General features: G+C 39.2%; 1 protein-coding gene across 16 annotated transcripts in view; it reads left to right on the plus strand.

The window, feature by feature from the left end:
• RUBCN (rubicon autophagy regulator) overlaps positions 1-19848 on the plus strand; it is a 68046-nt gene that overhangs the window by 13873 nt on the left and 34325 nt on the right. For 15 of the 16 annotated variants that reach the window (XM_044771402.2, XM_044771398.2, XM_070509021.1 and 12 more), the window contains exon 2: positions 9241-9394. In XM_044771402.2, coding sequence (XP_044627337.1) covers positions 9241-9394 — 154 coding nt within the window. Of the gene's footprint in view, positions 1-9240; positions 9395-19848 lie in introns of those variants that run through there. The other variant, XM_044771406.2, reaches the window with a different exon arrangement.

Raw genomic sequence — 19848 nt, forward strand, 5'->3', positions numbered from 1 at the left:
AGCCATACTTTCTTGGAACTTCATGGACCAGAGTAAGTGGCAGAGGGGTGATTACCCTGTGAAAAATCAGGATTCTGTTACTAAAGAAAGAGACGTGGACTCTAGGCACATATAGACTATATATTCACTGAAGGCCCTCATCATCTCCCATTGTGGATTATCTCAGTAGCCTTCTAACTAATCACCCAATCTGCACTCAGTCCCCCAATTCCAGACAGCCTCCACACTGCCACCAGCTTAATTTTTCAGAAGCAAAGTTGCTATCATATTTTGCTCAGAAATGTTCAGTTTCTCACTGAAAATAGGAAACAGTGAAAATTCCTTCCCTGGTATTTAACCTGTACTTTAGTCCCTATGAAGTTCCCAGTTAAAAACCATGGCATTCACTCACTCTCTCATCTCCTTCCTTGCTATTCTGGTTCTTGCTCCTCTGCATTTCCTGTAATACCTCCCCCTTTTCCTGGAGAGTTCTTAGTCCTCCTTTAAATAGTGCTCCTTTAGAAGGCATCCTGACCTGTCCTTTTCCATCTCTTTTACAGCACTTCTCACTTCATAGCATAGTTATGTAAGTGCCCATTTCCCCATTGCATTCTGAGTACCCTGAGAGCTGGAGACTCTTCCTCTTTAACCACCATAAGTCCAGTGCCTCGCACAGTGCCTGACATGTAATTGGTGTTCAGTGAATATTTGTTTGTTCAAGGAATCAAAACTTAACATGCCTCTTATAGTTGAGCAGGTGCCAGTGCTACTGTTACCTTTGGAAGGGCCTCCTTTCCCCTTCTCTCTATTCATTTTCACTTTTTTATGTTTATCTTCATTTTCTGTTTTCTTCCCTTTCTCTTTTTCCTTTGACCATGCTAGGGGTTGACTGTATAGAACTGATAGCAAAGCAGGAAAATCACATGATTTTTGAGCAATCCATATTGCTAGTCCAGTTATTAGTACCAAAAAACCCCACAGAAACATTCTCTTGAAGCTTTTGGGGAAAATGCTATTATTAGAACCCAGGAGGAGGAGGTGTTTCAGCTGCCAGCAGGGACCCTAAGCTGAAGCTTTTCTCAGTATTTACCCTCCCCACAGCTGTTTCTGCTTTTTATAGCTGCTTTATCACTTCTTCCACTAAATGGAATTTTTTTTTGCATGTGTTTTGCTTTGTAATCTTTCTTCCATAAGTTTCACCAACTTACTTGGGTAGTTATAGACCAGCTCTGTCCAACGTGATAGCCACTAACTACATGTGGTTATTTAAGTTTAAATTAATTAAAATTAAATTAACTTTTTAAAAGATTTTATTTTTCCTTTTTCTCCCCAAGGTCCCCTAGTACATAGGTGTGTATTTTTATTTTTATTTATTTATTTATTTTTGAGGAAGATTAGCCCTGAGCTAACTACTGCCAATCCTCCTCTTTTTACTGAGGAAGGCTGGCCCTGAGCTAACATCCATGCCCATCTTCCTCTGCTTTATACGTGGGACGCCTACTACAGCATGGCTTTTGCCAAGCGGTGACATGTCCGCACCCAGGATCTGAACCGGCGAACCCTGGGCCACCAAGAAGCAGAACCTGCGAGCTTAACTGCTGTGCCACCAGGCCCGCCCCCATAGGTGTGTATTTTTAGTTGTGGATCCTTCTAGTTGTGGCATGTGGGGTGCGGCCTCAGCATGGCCTGATGAGTGGTGCCATGTTGGCGCCCGGGATTCAGACTGGCGAAGCCCTGGGTCACTGAAGTGGAGCGCCCGAACTTAACCACTCAGCCATGGGCCGGCTCCTCTAGTCACTTTTTTACTTTGGGTTTTCATGATCTGAATGTTAATCTCTCATTACCATTGTTTTTTCCTTTCTGTTTTTCTTTTTGCTTTATGTTTTCTACAGTTTTTGTTTTGTTGTGTGTTTTTATGTATTTTGAGGCCATGTTATTAGATACATAAAAATTCATGTGAACTATATGTTCATTATGCCATCTTTGTCCTTTTTAATGATTCTTGCCTTGAATACAACTTGGATATTAATATCATAATTTCCTCCTGCCCTTTTGCTTGATTGGCTGTTTTGTTTTAAATAGTTGAGTTTATTCCATTGACATTTATTTTTATCTCATATCTGTTTGGTCTTAATTCTGTCATCTTTTAAAAATGATTTTTATGATGTTCTCTTGCTATTTCCTTCCCTCAGCAATTTTTAAGATGATCTAGTTTTAGTTCTAATGATAGTTATTACCTGTTACTTTAAAATAGTATCCTTAGGGGCCAGCCCGGTGGTGCAGGGGTTAAGTTTGCACGTTCCTCTTTGGCGGCCCGGGGTTCGCTGTTTCGGATCGCAGGTGCGGACATGGCACTGCTTGTCAAGCCATGCTGCAGTAGGTGTTCCACATATAAAGTAGAGGAAGATGGGCATGGATGTTAGCTCAGGGCAAGTCTTCCTCAGCAAAAAAAGGAGGATTGGCAGCAGATGTTAGCTCAGGGCTAATCTTCCTCAAAAATAAGAAAAATAAAAAATAAATAAAATAGTATCCTTAAAACTGAGGTGACTGACACTGTCTTTCCTCCTGAGCATTTGCTATTGATGTGATGGTATGTGTTTCCTTTACCTTGCTTGTAAAGTACTCTGCTACCCAGACAACATAAGGTGTGACTGTAAGATAATGAGATTAGCTTTCTTATATGACTCTTGAAATAAACCTTATTTTTTTACAGTAAAACCTTATATGTTTCTTCCATTCTATCAAGTAAGCAGATTTGAGTCTCTTTTTCTATACTAGGTACATCTAATACTGAGGAAGTTTTTCCCAGCTTTCCTACTTTAGTGAGAACACCATGAACATAAACAGGGCCTTGGAATCTCACTAAGAGGAGATTTGACCCTAGTTTAAATGCAGTTGAAGATATTTTTTGGATGTGAGGTGCTGTGACCAGTCTTAATTACACTTCAGACTATCCAATCTCAGATAGTTTTTGGCAGAATTTTCTCTGAAGCCGAAAGGGTAAAAAGGCTTTATTCTAGGTACCCCTTCTGATTTAGTTGGATTTCTTAGATTTATGCAATGGAAGTTCAAAGGGGCAAAAGGAAAGAGGAAAAGGAAGGAATATTATTATCTGCTCTATGATGGTGCTTTCTGTAGATTATCGATTACATTCCGCACTATGAAGCGGTTGTTGTCATCTCCATGTTGTAATGAGGGAACTGAAGCTTAAAGAGTTTACATGGCTTGCCCAAGGATGCACAGCTAGTTTGTGGAGAGCTCAGATTCGAATTCAGGTTGGTATGACTGAGAAGCTTGTTGTCTTTCCACTGCATGACATTTTCTCCCGGCTTCTTATTAAAATACAAAGTAAATAGGAAAGACATGGTCTTTGTCCTTAAGGAAACAGACCATATACTATGAAACAACAGGTTTTTTATTTTTATTTTTTGAGGATTATTAGGAGGAATGGTATATTGACAGCATATGTTATGGAGTTTCTAATAAAAGAGTTATAGTGGGTCACACTATTGAGAATTTGGGAGAAGGTTGAACTAGAGCTGAACCTGAATTCCTGAATGGGACAAGAGGAGCAGCATTTCAAGTAGAAAGGTCTGTATGAATAAAGTCATGGAAGTAGGCATGAGACTGGCATGTTCGTAATTAAGTGTGGTAGAGAGAGAGACTGAAAGACTCTCTTTTTCGATTTGAGAGACTCCTCAAATTGAGGAGTACTGAGTAGGAAACTTGGTATTTAGCTTGAGGCCACATGATGGAGAACTTTTGCACTTCATACTGAGGAGTTTATATGTCATCAGTGGTTAGGTTTCTGACATAAGGGATTTTCCATACTTTTGTTAAGTCTATTCATTGTTGAAATTCAATAAATTTGATATTATTCAAATTTAGTATGATTGGTGAGGAATTTGTTGAATAAGTATGAAGTTACAAAGCATGCCTACCATTACTACTTTTCTCTCCTAGACAAAGATTCTGCTGTCAGCCATTAAAGGGGTGGGACTAGCCAATGGTTAGGTTCTCCTAGGTGCCGCAGAAGTGAGAGACTGTGTAATAGAGTCAACTGTGTTTTTTCTATAAGCATATTTTTCTATAAGCATAAATATTAACTACCTACTCTACAAGTTAAATACTGTATAATTAAAAACAGAAAATATGGAGCCAGATAAGAAGAAAATTAAACACAAATTAAATATAGTAGTCTCTTGCTACCTCAATGTTGCCAATAATTATTTCACTAAATTATGTTTTTCTCTACTTTAAGAAGGAACCCATTACTTCTTTCCAGGAAGTGCTTTCTGGCATTAAAAGTCCCAGGTGCTTGCCTGACCACAGTCTTTCAGCATAAGATGCCCTTGATACTTGGGTATTTAAAAAATCCTTTATGGTACTGTCCAGTTTCTTGTTTGCTAACTTTGTTTGGGTTATTGATCTTTCATTAATTCCTAGCCTCAAGGAAGGCCTAAACAGTTCCTCTCTTTTCTACATTCCCCTTATATAACCAAAGGTAACCACTAACAACATATCATTGTTTCTCTCAGTATTTTTATGCTGAGATCATAAATATAATTTTACATTTTGCTTTTTATGCTTTAATGTACTGTCATTAACTTTGGAAACTCTTCCTAGTAAAAAATTTTAATGGTTTCATGATATTCCATCAAATGGATGTCACACACCTCTGCTCACATTTCAGGGATCAAATCATTACTTGACCTCCAACTCTCATCTCAGGTAGATACCACAATGCGTTGCAGATAAACAGCACACTGTGGAGGGGATATGCCAATAAGTTGAAGCTGTTTCCTTTTACCACTAAAAAGAGCATTCGGGATCAAAGATATGCTGATATATATTTCTTGCACTGAATCTCAGTTTACAATTATGTAGTACTTATTATTTATTTACTATTTACCATATACTTCATTATTTTTAGTGATTAGCTATATGGTGTAACACTTCTAAAAAATAACATTTTCTTGTAACTTTTCTGTTTTAACCTTGAGTGTCATTTCTAATTGTGATGTGGCAAGCTTAGGACTGAGTTGGCATTTAGGAAAACTGTTATTCCTCAGATTTCCTTATTTGAGTTGCTTAAGCAATTCCAGTTCTTCTTTTTTTTTTTTTTTAAGATTTTATTTTTCCTTTTTCTCCCCAAAGCCCCCCGGTACATAGTTGTGTATTTTTTTAGTTGTGGGTCCTTCCAGTTGTGGCATGTGGGGTGCTGCCTCAGCGTGGCCTGATGAGCGGTGCCGTGTCCGCGCCCAGGATTACGAACCGGCGAAACCCTGGGCCACCCACAGCGGAGCACGTGAACTTAACCACTCGGCCACGGGGCCGGCACCCCAGTTCTTCTTTAAAGGAGGAAAAGAAAATAGGTAAAAGAAAATAGGTAGGACTTCATTCTGAGATTGGCTTGACTGTTTGTTGATGAAAACGATTCTGATAGAGATGGATTATGTTGTCACTTTCCACTCAAGCCTGGTTCTTCCTTGGTATAGGGTGAGATGCTTAGGAAAACTTGCTTTTTAATTTATGGCAGTTAAAGGAGAGCACACCGTGTACTTGCAGAAATGGCTCTTCAAAGAGCTGCTTTGAATCTAATACACTTAAAAGGCCTTGCCTTTACCCAGATGAAGGTTACATGTGAATACAGGGTGATGCCATTCAAATAATTGTTACCAAACAGATTTAATCTAGGGAAGACTGACCTTACTTGCTGAAAATGTGGTTAAGTTTGGGAAGGGGTATGTGATTTCTCATGGTGATCTGTTTACCTGCATCTAAGATTTAGGTATGAATGGATTAATTCAGCCACCGTGTATGGGCTTCACTTAAACTTAGTATTTCAACTCTGAAAATGAGAACTACATCATTAGGGTAAAGGATCCTGAAAAGGTAGAGACACTAAATAGACTAGCTATGTAAATCAAAATTTTTAAAAAGTTTACTTTTCTTCTACATGAGCTTATACCAAAAATAGATGGTTTGGAGTATCTTAGAATAAGAGCCACATTCTGTTGTAGCTTTGGTATCTCAGGGGCACTATCTTGTGGGGAAGGAAAGTTCTTTTGCTTTGTCCAGAAGAAGTGGATAGTAGATTTGAATGCTCAGGGTTTCTAGGATTTCAGTGCTTTTTGTATATTTTGGGATGAAAGCCCTAGGATGATAGGGTACTTGATAGCTGCTTTCAGGATTTATCATGATGTTCTTTGGCAGTTAAACTTGTAAGATCAGTACAGAATGAATCAGAACCAAGATAAGCAGAATCACTTGCAGAAGCAGATTGGCTCTCAGGCCTGCAAGACTTGCTTATAACCTGTTGGAATGGAAAAACTATGTCAGTCAGAACAGGCCAGGTTAGCCCCAAGGAAGCTGGAGACGGAGAGTCACTGAGGCAAAGGTTGGCACTTGGTTGGCCTCTGATGGCAGTTTCTCACAGTACAACAATAAATAGCATTTTAATGACCACCTCAGTCCTGTGTACATCTCAGTTATCTTGAGATCTCTCAGGACTGATATGGAAATAGAACAGGGGCTGGCCCCGTGGCCAAGTGGTTAAGTTTGCGTACTCCGCTTCGGCGGCCCAGGGTTTTGGCTATTCGGACCCTGAGTGTGGACATGACACCTCTCATTAGGCCGTGCTGAGGCGGTCTCCCACATACCACAACTAGAAGGACCCACAACTAAAATATACAACTATGTACTGGGGATCTTTGGGGGAGAAAAAGCAGAAAAAAAAAAGGAGACTGGCAACAGTTGTTAATTCAGGTGCCAATCTTAAAAAAAAAAAAAGAGAACAGCAAAATGGTCAACAAGTACATGCAAAGGTGCTCAGCATCACTAATCATCAGTGAAATGCAAATCAAAACCACAATGAGGGGCTGGTCCAGTGGCCTAGGGGTTAAGTTCAGTGCACTATGCTTCAGTGGCCTGGGTTTGGTTCCTGGGTGTTGACTTACACCACTCATCAGTGGCCATGCTCTGGTGGTGACCCACATACAAAATAGAAGACTGGCACAGATGGTAGCTCAGGGTGAATCTTCCTCAAGCAAAAAGAGCAAGATTGGCAACATGTTAGCTCAGGGCGACTCTTGTTCAGCCAGAAAAGAAACCCCTCACAATGAAATACCACCCCACACTTGTTAGAAGGGCTATTATCAAAAAGACAGGAGATAACAAGTGTTGGTGAGGATGTAGAGAAAAGGAAACCCTTGTGTACTGTTGGTGGGAGTGTAAATTGGTACAGCCACTATGGAAAACAGTATGGAGGTTCCTCAAAAAATTAAGAATAGAAATATCATATAATTCAACAGTTGCATTTCTGGGTATATATCTGGAGGAAATGTAAACGCTATCTCAAAGAGATATCTGCACCCCCATGTTCACTGCAGCATTATTTACAATAGCCAATACATGGAAACAACCTAAGTGTCCGTTGACAGATGGATAATGAAAATGTTATATATATATAATGGAAAGTTACTCAGCTGTAAAAAAAAGAAGGATATCCTGCCACTTGTGACAACGTGGATGGACCTTGAGGGTATCATGCTAAGTGAAATAAGTCAGACAGAGAAGGCAAACTGTATGATCTCACTTATATGTGGAATCTAAAAAAACCAAACTCATAGAAACAGAGAACAGATCAGTGGTTGCCCTGGGGGGGAGCAGGGGAAATGAGTGAAGGTGGTCAAAAGGTACCAACTTCCAGTAATAAGATAAATAAATTCTGGGGATGTAATGTACAGCATGGTGACTATATTTAACAATACTGTATTGTATATTTGAAAGTTGCTAACAGAGTAGATCTAAAAGTTCTCATCACAGGAAAAGAATTTTTAACTATGTGAGGCGATGAATGTTTACTAAACTTGTGATAGTCACTTCATAATATATACATATATCAAATCATTATGTTGTACACCTTAAACTAATATAATGTTATATGTCAATTATATCTCAGTAAAACTGGGGAAAAAAGAAATAGAACAGAGAGTATGGTGACTCAAAAGTTGAATGGCATAAAGTTAAGGAAGCCTGGTGTCTCCCAGTTGGAATAAATTCTTGGTCTCAAGGGCTTCAGAGCAAACAACCAAAGTGAGATCCATCTGGCTTTTCCTTTATTAGATGACACTCCTATAACCAGACCTAGCTTTTATTCATTTTATTTTACTTGTCTGCCTTTACTGTATTCATCCCCTTTTTAAAAATGGCTCAGAAAATGTACAAAAGAGATTAGTTTTGAGTACTGATAGAATTAGAAAGGATTCCAATTTAGGACCCTCCCACCCCTAGGTATTTAAATGATGTAAAATAGTTACGGTGAAAGTTACCTGAAGAATTTATTACCATTCTCATGACTGTCCTTGAAAAGAGGAAAGAGTGGAATTCTAATAAGAAATGAAAAGTCAAGGTGAAGTGTGCAGTATAACAATTGGGGGCCCAAGAGGAGGAGTTTGACCCCTCGTCTCCTCACATTTTCCCTATCCAGTTTGATTCAGGGCATCCAACTTTTTTCATTCAGTTGCACCTGGTTTTGAGTATTGGGTTGGAACCTGTGTTGAGAAAATGCTGGGGCTTTCAGAGGAACCTTGAACATCATCCAGGGCAGCAATTTTCAAACTTTTCCACCAAAGTACTTCTGATGGTCCAAGAGAATAAGCTCATAGTTGACTGAGTTGGGGGCATGTCCCAAAGTGGCTCAGTATAAACTTGAAACATTTTGGTTTCAATTTTAGCTTTAAAAATTGTGGGTGAAAATCATGGGCAGTTTTTATTCTTATTCATAATATTTGTGTACAGGTACTTAGTGCTTGGAAATATAGTGAATAAAAAGTCATTTTTTGACTTTTTTGTTTGGCAAGAGATTTCTGGTTTTGAGCAAATGCCCTTATCTCTTTATATATTGCCCGTGTACTCTTATTGTCCAGAAATGGATCTTGATAGATCACACTCCTAGAAACACAGGGTTATATGCTATTTATGTCAGGATTGAATGAGATAGTAGTTAAAGATCACCTTACAAAGCCTAATATGCCATGTAAAGGTGAGAGTTTTTCTGTTTTGCTTTTTTTTATTCGTAGTGTTCTTTACAACTTCAGTCTTTTCAGAATTGGGTCTTATGCCCAAGTAAAAAATTAATAGGGGAGAGAATGTTAGGATATGGGGCAGGAGACTTCTTGACTTAAGAATTTCTTTGACATGATCAGGATCAGGTATGACAAAGTTAACTAACCATTAGTATAACTGATGCCCTTGCAGGAGGGAGCACTGGCAGTTGCTGGGTAATTTGAAGACTACTGTGGAGGGTTTGGTATCAGCCAACAGCCCCAACGTCTGGTCCAAGTATGGTGGCCTGGAAAGGCTTTGCAGGGACATGCAGAGCATCCTCTATCATGGGCTCATCCATGACCAGGTATGTAGACCTTTTCTTTTTTGCCAGATTGGCTGAATCACTTGTTGGAGAGAAACAATTGCATTAAGTTGTTGGCAGTGAGAAGATGAAGGCCACTAGTCTGTGAGTCCTTGAGGGCAGGCCTGTGATATGATGATGACGAAGAGGAGGATAAGGACAATGATGAATCATTGGGATTTTCCTCTTAGGAGCATCCTAGGACACATCTGAGAAATACTTACAGATTATTGTCATTTTTAGAATATCCTGTAAGCATCATTTTGTAGACAAACTGGTTGATACTTATGAATGGTAGTTTTATCTATAGCTTAAATTTTTTTCAGTATAAACTTTATTGATTTTGAATTTCTTTTCCTTAATGTCCTCAAACACTCTATTAAGCTTTGAGTATTGAAAATGAGTGGACTCTAATAATACTTAATGGTTTTTGCTTTATCTTTGGCAATTTCTCCGTTTGTAGTGTTTTAAATAAGCTTTGGTTCTGGATAAAATTGTCAAGTGAGTCATTGGATCTGGGTCTACTTTTTTAAAAATCAGACCTTACAAATAGGTACATAATCACATCTTCCCAATCACTCATGCTCTTCTCCTGTCTGGGCCTAGTATTCTTCCTTGGAACTCTTTCTCCTGAGCCAGGCTTGTCTTTCTTTTTTATCAGGATTTAATCTCAACTAGCAGTCACATTGGAAAAGATCTGATCAACTAATTGGTGTTTAAGGTATTCATAGTTGATAGGATTTAATGTGCTACCCTCCCTTCTAAAAATATGTGTATAGAACCTCTGAGCAATATCTTTAAACTGGTGTTCCTATTGGATATTTTCAGAATTCAGTGGAAAAGTTGACTTAGGTTAGATTTTATTAACTGAGTAAGTTCTGGAAGTGAGGCCCTTTCTCTTAGAAGAGTTTTAAAGATGGAAAACATTTATCCTTTAAAGATCTGAAGTCTTCTTAATGTTATCATTATTAAAACACCATTCGAGTAATTTGGAGGCAAAATGTGTAGTAGACTAACGAAAGTCTTTGGAATCAAACAGAACCTGGATCGAAATCCAGACTCAGTGCTCAGGTCCTTTGGGAAAAAATTGACATAGTAGTTACTATTATGGACTTCTGAGTCAGACTGCTCATATTTTAATCTCAGCTTCACCACTGTGTGGTATTGGGTAAGTTACATAGCTCTTTGTGCTTCTGTTTCCTCATTTGTAAAATGAGATAAGGCTGGTACCCTACCTCATAGGATTGTTGTGAGAGTTAAATGAGGAAATACACGAAAACCATTAGAAAACATAATAAATTGTCAGTCAGTCCTGTTAGGTAATTTACTTAACTTTTTTGAGGCTTGCTTTTCTCATCTGTAAAAATGAGGATATTATTATTTATATCGTAATGTTTGATGGAAAAATTAAGTGAAATAGCATGCAAATTTGCCTAGTGCAGTTTGTGGCACATAGGAAGTAATAAATGTTCCTTTCATTTTTTAAGTTTCATGTTACATGTGGTCCTATGGAAAAAATAATTATGAACACTGGAATTTACAAAACAAATAATTTAATCCACTGCAGTCTGGTTTCTGCCAATACCACTGGTGATCTTGCCACTGAAGTTTAAGTAAAATGACATCCATTTTACCAAATCCATGAAGATTTCTGCTTTGAACACTGCCTTATGTTCTTCACTCTTGACCATCATCATACCTTGACTCATATGGCGTTATTATCTTCTGTCTCATAGAGACTTTCTACTTAGGTGACCACTCCTTAGTTTCTTTGCCTGGAGTCTCTTCCTCTCGGATTTTAGTTTTTAACAGGGTTCTCTCCTACATTGTTATCTCTTCTTACTTTGCATATTTTCCTGAAACAGTCTTATCCATTTGCGTTTTAACTGTCACCTAAACGCTAATGACCTTCAGCTCAAACATCTCTGCTGAACTCCGGATCCACAAGACTGGCTGTCTGCTATACATTGTCATCTGTCTGTCCAGACTACAGGCCATGCACAGCACAACTTAAAACAAACTTATTTTCTGTTATGAGATTGCCCTTCCTCTTGATATTTTTAATACTAATTTGTGGCATTGCCAGCCACTCAGTCTTCTAAGCCAGAGACTTGGGAATTATGCCAACGTATTTTACAAAAAACTCCATACAAGCTTCCCAGGCTGATGACAAAAATAGCTACCAAATTAGTGGCACTACCATTTAGTGGTTAAAGAACTTGTGTCTTGATAGCAAAAGGGTTTTTTCCTTGCCTCTGTTACTAATTTTACATTGTCATCTAGAGTAATCACTTCACCATATTACAAGGCAGTTTTACTGTCTGTGCCAGAAAGGAAAAATGTGTCATGATGAATTAGTAAAGTCAGTGAATTCTCCAATGAAAGATGCTTGGTAAATACAAAACAATATTAGCATACCTTGTATAGTTATTAATAAATGATAATATCTGTGGAGGCACTGGTCTCAGAATGAAAAATATTAAGGAAAATGGTCACCTGCAAAACAGAAGTAGTGTAATAAGTGAAAGCAGAGCAAACTAGGCAAATTTGTCACACACACACACTTAGCAACTACAGGCTCTAGTGGGAAGAATCAAAAACAAAGATCCATACCAGTTTCACTGCTGCTCTGTTCTGCCTTGTAAAGACCTAAAAATTAAAGTCTGTGTCAAGGACTTGTTTTTCCCCTTCGTTTCCTCCCTGAAGATTAAGGCTTTCAAAGGCTTCTGGCTGCTTCGTCATCAGGCAGCTATTCTGGGTGTTGTGCCCTTGGAGAGGGGGAAGGGATACAATGACTCATGCTGGTCATATCACTTCTGTGCTTTCATAAGGATGTGTTATGGAATGTGAAGTGTATTTTTAAAAATCACTTGGGGCTTTAGGAAAGGTATAGCATCATGACCACATTCTTAGAGGGATCTCATTTTCCTTGACAGCCTGCATCTGGTCTACCTTTTAGTCCTTCTGATGCAGGGTGGGTCTCTGGGGATGCTTAGGGCATGCCCCCCTGGCAGTAAAGCTAGTGTCCAACTGACAGCACCTGGAGAAAGGGTGCAGAGGCCGATTGCGGGTGTTGACATAATTATAAGATTTAGTCAAGTCTCGCTCAGCCTGGGCACTTTGTCTCCGAGCCAGCACAGTTGAGGTAGGGAAGCAGGAGAAAAAGGCCTGGAACTGGCTGGAGGCACTCCCAGTGCCAAGGTTGAGAGTTAAGTCTCTGGCAAAAGGCTTAAGTTTTGATTTTACAGAAGGTCAAGGTTCTGCTCAGGTCCAGCCTGAACTTTAACCTTGACTTGGTGACAACAAAGGAGGTGATGAACAAGACAGACAAAGAAAGGAAAAGAAGAGATCAGCCATTGTAACTCTTAAGAGAGACGAAAGAAACGGGTCCATTACCGTGAAAAATCCCCCGTGAACCTAGGGCAGCGTCCTACCCGTCGTTCCTACTGTGGGGTTCTTATAGCAAGGGGTGATGGGGGCGTCCCCCGGCATTGCATCCCTTGTATACCTTCCCTGTTATGCCTGGCAGTAACAGGTGCCTGGCGCCTATTCTGCCTGGCAACATAGGCCTGGTGAATGGTCCCTGAGAGAAAAGGAGAAAGAAAAGGAGCCATTACCTTGAAAGTCCCCCCATTGGGGTTCCTGTAGCAAGGGATGATGGGGGCATCCCTTAAACATCTTCCCTATTCTGCCTGGCAGTAATAGGTGCCTGGTGAATGGTCCCCAGGATAAAAGGATAGAGAAAAAGACAGTGAGGAATTTTCCGCCAGTCTGGGGGACATTCTACCCAATTGCATCCTGAGCCATTCTCCCAAGAAGGGGTTCCCATACTCCACCAAAGGTTAGAGTTTGGTACTTTCCTTGAACTGGAGTCCCGATTGGGACCTTCCTGCAGTTCGAAGAGTGGTCAGATGCCGTGGGAGGGATCCCAATCCAGCCTTAGGAAAAGAAACCTTCCACGGGAGTCTTGGAGATTGGCGGCCATCCTAATGACTTAAGTGGCTGACCCGCGCCCACGTAAAATTTGTCTATTAGAGATGGAGTCAGGAAAGAATGGATTAATTCATTCTCCATCACCCTGAGGCTTAAGGTACTGATTCTCTTCAAGCTGAATGCCACAGTTTGCCCCATAGAGTAGCCATGGGCAGCAAACGTGGATTCATACAGCTGTCCAAGAAAGTTCCCGATGGAGAAGTGAATTTAGATCCATCCTCGAAAAAGAGAAAGGCACAAGGAAGAAAAGGGCACTTACCAGAACTCGAGCTCACAAGCCGATGAAGGGAGATCCCCGTACGGGCCACCAGAAATGATGCAGGGTCGGTGAGCCGAGGAGTCGAAAGAAAGATTTCTTAGACTCTTAAGATCTGGCAGTAGTGCTCTTTTATTTAGAGAGTAGAATAGCATGGGGACAGGACCCACGGGCAGTCAGAGTTTCTGCTGCCGCTGCTTCTGCTGCCCCCGCTGGCAGAGGGACAGGGCCCATGGGCAGGCAGGGCCGCTGCTGCTGCCCCCGCTGGCATGGGGACAGGACCCATGGGCCCTGTCCCCATGCCAGCGGGGGCAGCAGAAGCAGCAGCAGCAGGAGCTCTGACTGTCCGTGGGTCCTGTCCCCACGCACCAGCTCTGCCTGCCCATGGGCTCTGTCCCCCTGCCAGCAGGGGCAGCAGAAGCAGCAGCAGCAGGAGCTCTGACTGCCCGTGGGTCCTGTCCCCACGCACCAGCTCTGCCTGCCCATGGGCCCTGTCCCCCTGCCAGCGGGGGCAGCAGAAGCAGCAGCAGCAGGAGCTCTGACTGCCCGTGGGTCCTGTCCCCACGCACCAGCTCTGCCTGCCCATGGGTCCTGTCCCCATGCCAGCGGGGGCAGCAGCAGCAGCCCTGCCTGCCCATGGGCCCTGTCCCCCTGCCAGCAGGGGCAGCAGAAGCAGCGGCAGCAGAAACTCTGACTGCCCATGGGTCCTGTCCCCATGCTATTCTACTCTCTAAATAAAAGAGCACTACTGCCAGATCTTAAGAGTCTAAGAAATCTTTCTTTCGACTCCTCGGCTCACTGACCCCGCATCACTTCCATGAGGCAAGGCATATGTGATGTCCCCTTTTCTGCTGCTTAGAAATGTGGAGACTCTCAGTCCCTGAGACTTCTCAGCTGAATAGGAAAAATGAAAACATCCCCATTTTCTCCATCACCAAGCAGAAACCTGTTCTTGGCGATATAGATGGCCCAATTTAAAAAAGAACAATAATAGTAAATACTGCTGTGTATTTTTCTTTTCTAAATATTTAAGTAATATATTTTTATTCATTGAAAATTTGGAAAATGCTGCTGAAAGGAATTTAGAAGAAAGTTAATATCACTCATAATCTCAACACCAAGTAATAACAGTCACTCTTTAACATTTTGGTAGTTTTCTTATTTTTTTCCTATGCATTTATGTGCTTTTTAAAATATTAAGACTGTACTGTATATATCACTCTGTAACTTGCTTTGAATAAAAAATATTTAATTTTTTAAATAGTACATTTATACACTTAAGAAAACAAAAAGTGTAAAACCATGTACAGTGAAGTGTCTTATTTTCTTGCAATCCCATAGGCAACTACTGTTTGCCAGTTTCCTTCCAGAGAATTTTTATGCTTATAAAAGCAAATATGAATAATTTTCTTTGCTAAACCTCCTGATTTTTCACGCAAATAAAAGCGTGCTGTAATCACTATTCTGCAGCATACTTTTTTTACTTGACTTATCTTGTAATTCATTCCAAATCATTACATAAAGAGCTTTTTTATTCTTTTTTACAGCTGTCGTTTTATAATATTCCATTGTATATATGTACCATAATTGATTTAACTGGTCCCTGGTGAAGACATTTAGATCATTGCCAATAATTTGCTGTTAGCAACAATGCTACAGTGAATAACAATGCTATAGTGAAATCATTGCAGTGTTTGTCTTTCTCTGGCTTATTTTGCTTAACATAATACCCTCAAGGTCCATCCATGTTGTTGCAAATGGGACGATTTTGTCTTGTTTTTATGGCTGGGTGGTATTCCATTGTATGTATATATAGCACATCTTCTTTATCCAATCATCAGTCGATGGACAGTTGGGTTGCTTCCATGTCTTGGCTATTGTGAATAACGCTGCAATGAACATATCGGTGCATAAGTCACTTTGAATTGTTGATTTCATGTTCTTTGGATAGATACACAGTAGTGGGATAGCTGGGTCATATGGTATTCCTATGTTTATTTTTTTGAGAAATCTCCATGCTGTTTTCCATAGTGGCTGCACCAGTTTGCATTGCCACCAGCAGTGTGTGAGGGTTCCCTCTTCTCTGCAACCTCTCCAACATTTGGTATTTTTTTTCTTAGTGATTATAGACATTTTAACAGGTGTAAGGTGGTATCTTAGGGTAGTTTTGATTTGCATTTCTCTGATGATTAGTGATGTTGGGCATCTTTTTCATGTGTCTATTGGCCATCTTTGTATCTTCTTTGAAGAAATGTCTTTTCATATCCTCTGCCCATTTTTTGATCGGGTTGTTTGTTTATTTATTGTTCAGTTGTGTGAATTCTTTATATATAATGGAGATAAACCCCTTGTTGGATATATGATTTGCAATTATTTTCTCCCAGTTGGTGGATTGTCTTTTTGTGTTGATCCTGGTTTCCTTTGCCTTGCAGAAGCTCCTTAGTTGGATGAAGTCCCACTTGTTTATTTTTTCCTGTATTTCCCTTGTTGGAGAAAACATGGTATTCAAAAAGATCCTTTTAAGATTGATGTCAAAGAGTGTACTACCTCTGTTTTCTTCCAGAAGTTTTGTGGTTTCAGGTCTTACCTTCAAGTCTTTGATCCATTTTGAGTTAATTTTTGTGTGTGGCGTAAGATAGTGGTCTACTTTCATTCTTTTCCATGTGGCTGCCCAGTTTTCCCAGAACCATTTTTTGAAGAGATTATCTTTTCTCCATTGTATGTTCTTAGCCCCTTTGTCGAAGATTAGCTGTCCATAGATGTGTCGTTTTATTTCTGAGCTTTCAGTTCTGTTCCGTTGATCTATGTGCCTGTTTCTGTACCAGTACCATGCTGTTTTGATTACTATAGCTTTGTAGTATATTATGAAGTCAGGGATTGTGATGCCTCCAGCTTTGTTCTTTTTTCTCAGGATTGCTTTGGCTATTCAGGGTCTTTGGTTGCCCCATATGAATTTTAGGGTTTTTTGTTCTATTTCCGTGAAGAAAGTCATTGGGATTCTGGTTGGGATTGCATTGAATCTGTAGATTGCTTTGGGTGGTATGGACATTTTAACTCTTCCAATCATGAGCATGGAATATCTTTCCATTTGTCCATTTATTTCTGTATCTTTGATTTCTTTCAATGATATCTTATAGTTTTCATGTATAGGTCTTTCATCTCTGTGGTTAAATTTATTCCTATATATTTTATTCTTCTTGATGCAATTGTAAATGGGATTGTATTCTTAAGTTCTATTTCTGCTACTTCATTATTGGAGTATAGAAATGCAGCCGATTTTTGTAAGTTGATTTTGTACCCTGCAACTTTGCTGTAGTTGTTGATTATTTCTAATAGTTTTCTGGTGGGTTCTTTAGGGTTTTCTATATATAAGATCATGTCATCTGCAAACAGCAAGAGTTTCTCTTTGTCCTTTCCAACTTGGATACCTTTTATTTCTTTTTTCTTTCTTAATTTCTCTGGTCAAAACCTCCAGTACTATGTTGAATAAGAGTGGCAGGAGTGGACACTCCTGTCTTGTTTCTGTTCTCAGAGGGATGGCTTTCAGTTTTTCCCTGTTGAGTATGATGTTGGCTGTGGCTTTGTCATATATGGTCTTTATTATGTTGAGGTACTTTCCTTCTATACCTATTTTATTGAAAGGTTTTATTGTAAATTGATGTTGGTTCTTGTCAAATGCTTTCTCTGCATCTATTGAGATGATCATGTGATTTTTATGCCTCATTTTGTTAATGTGGTGTATCACATCGATTGATTTGCTGATGTTGAACTGAACCATCTCTGTTTCTCTGGTATAAATCCCACTTGATCATGGTGTATGATCTTTTTAATGTATTGCTGTATTTGGTTTGCCAATATTTTGTTGAGAATTTTTGCATCTATGTTCATCAGAGATATTGGCCTGTAATTTTCCTTCTTGTGTTGTCCTTGTGTGGTTTTGATATCAGGGTGATATTGGCCTCATAGAATGAGTTAGGAAGCCTTCTGTCGTCTTCAATTTTTTGGAATAGTTTGAGAAGGATTGGTATTAAATCTTCTTTGAATGTTTGGTAGAATTCTCTGAAGAAGCCATCTGGTCCTGGATTTTTGCTTTTTGGGAAGTTTTTGATTACTGTTTCAGTCTCTTTACTTGTGATTGCTCTATTGCGATTCTCTGTTTCTTCTTGATTCGGTTTTGGGAGGTTGTATGAGTCTAAGAATTTATCTGTTTCTTCTAGGTTATCCAGTTTGTTGGCATATAGCTTTTCATGGTAATCTCTTATAATCCTTTGTCTTTCTGTGGTATCTGTTGTAATTTCTCCTCTTTCATTTCTAATTTTATTTATTTGAGCCTTCTTTCATGTTTTCTTAGTGAGTCTAAGGGTTTGTCAATTTTGTTTATCTCCTCAAAGAACCAGCTCTTAGTTTCATTGATCCTTTCTACTGTTTTTTTTTTTTTAGTCTCTGTTTCATTTATCTCTGCTCTAATTTTTATTATTTCCCTCCTTCTGCTGACTTTGTTCTTCTTTTTCTAGTTCTGTTAGGTGTAATTTAAGATTACCTATTTGAGATTTTTCTTGTTTGTTGAAGTGGGCTTGTGTTGCTATGAATTTCCCTCTTAGAACCACTTTTGTTGCATCCCACAAGTGTTGGTATCATGTATTTTCATTTTCATTTGTCTCCAGGTATTTTTTAATTTCTTATTTGATTCCTTAATTGATCCAATACTTGTTCAATAGCATGTTGTTTAGTCTTCACATATTTGTCACTTTCTCAGCTTTTTTTCTTGTGGTTGATTTCTAGTGTTATAGCACTGTGGTCAGAAAAGATGCTTGATAGGATTTCAATCTTCTTAAATTTATTGAGCCTTGCCTTGCTTCCCAATATATGGTCTATCTTTGAGAATGTTCCATGTGCACTTAGGAGAATGTGTATTCTGCTGTTTTTGGATGGAATGTTCTATATATATATCTCTTAAGTCTATCTGGTCTGGTTTTTCATGTAGGCCACTATTTCCTTGTTGACTGTCTGTCTGGATGATCTATCCATTGATATAAGTGGGATTTTGAGGTCCCCTACTATTATTGTGTTGCTGTTAATTTCTCCCTTTAGGTTTATTAATAGTTGTTTTATATACTTCGGTGCACCTGTGTTAGGTGCATATATATTCATAAGTATTACATCATTTTGGTGGAATGTCCCTTTTATCATTATATAGTGCCCCTCTTTGTCTCTCACTGCCTTTTTTATTTTCAAGTCTGCTTTGTCTGATATAAGTAAGGCAACACCTGCTTTCTTTTGTTTGCCATTAGCTTCAAGTATCTTTCATCCCTTCACTATGAACCTGTATTTGTCTTTAGAGCTGAAATGTGTTTCCTGAAGACAGCATATTGTTGGTCTTGTTTTTTAATCCATCCAGCCACTCTCTGTCTTTTGATTGGAGAATTCAGTCCATCTACATTTAGAGTGACTATTGATATATCAGGGCTTAATACTGCCATTTTATCTCTTGTTTTCCAGTTGTTCTATATTTCCCTTCTATTTCTGACTGCCATTTCAGTTTGGTGGTTTTCTGTGACCGTTTTCTCAGCTTTCTCTTCATTTGTGTTTTGTGTCTCTGCTCTGATTTTTTGTTTAGTGGTTACCATGAAGTTTGTATAAAAGATATCATAGATGAAATAGTCCATTTTCTGATAACTTCTTATCTCATTAGTCTAAATAGGTACCATCTCTTTCCTCTTCCCCATCTGAGTTATTGTTGTCACAACTTATTCTGTTTTGTGTTGCAAGTTTGTGATTAAAATGAGGTGTTTATAGTTATTTTTGACGCTTTCCTTCCCTTTATCTTTTGTGTTATAATTGTTTGCTAACCTGTTCTGATAAAGAGCTGTAATTTTCTGATTTTGTCTGTCTATTTCTCTCCTTGCTCAAGGCTTTGTAAACCTTTGCTTCTTGTTTCAGGTATGATCCTTGATCATTGCTTGTAAGGGAGGTCTAGTGGCGATGAACTCCCTCAGCTTTTGTTCATCTGGGAAAGCTTTATTTCTCCATTGTATCTGAAGGATAGTTTTGCTGGATAGAGTATTCTTGGCTGAAAGTTTCTGTCTTTCAGTATTTTGAATATGTCATTCCAGATGCTCCTAGCCCGTAAGGTTTCTCCTGAGAAATCCACTGAAAGCCTGATAGCAGTTCCTTTGTGAATTATTCTCTTCCTCCTTGCTGCCCTTAA

Source organism: Equus asinus, chromosome 5 (assembly GCF_041296235.1).
Source record: "Equus asinus isolate D_3611 breed Donkey chromosome 5, EquAss-T2T_v2, whole genome shotgun sequence".
In the NCBI taxonomy this organism is placed as follows: Eukaryota; Metazoa; Chordata; class Mammalia; order Perissodactyla; family Equidae; genus Equus; species Equus asinus.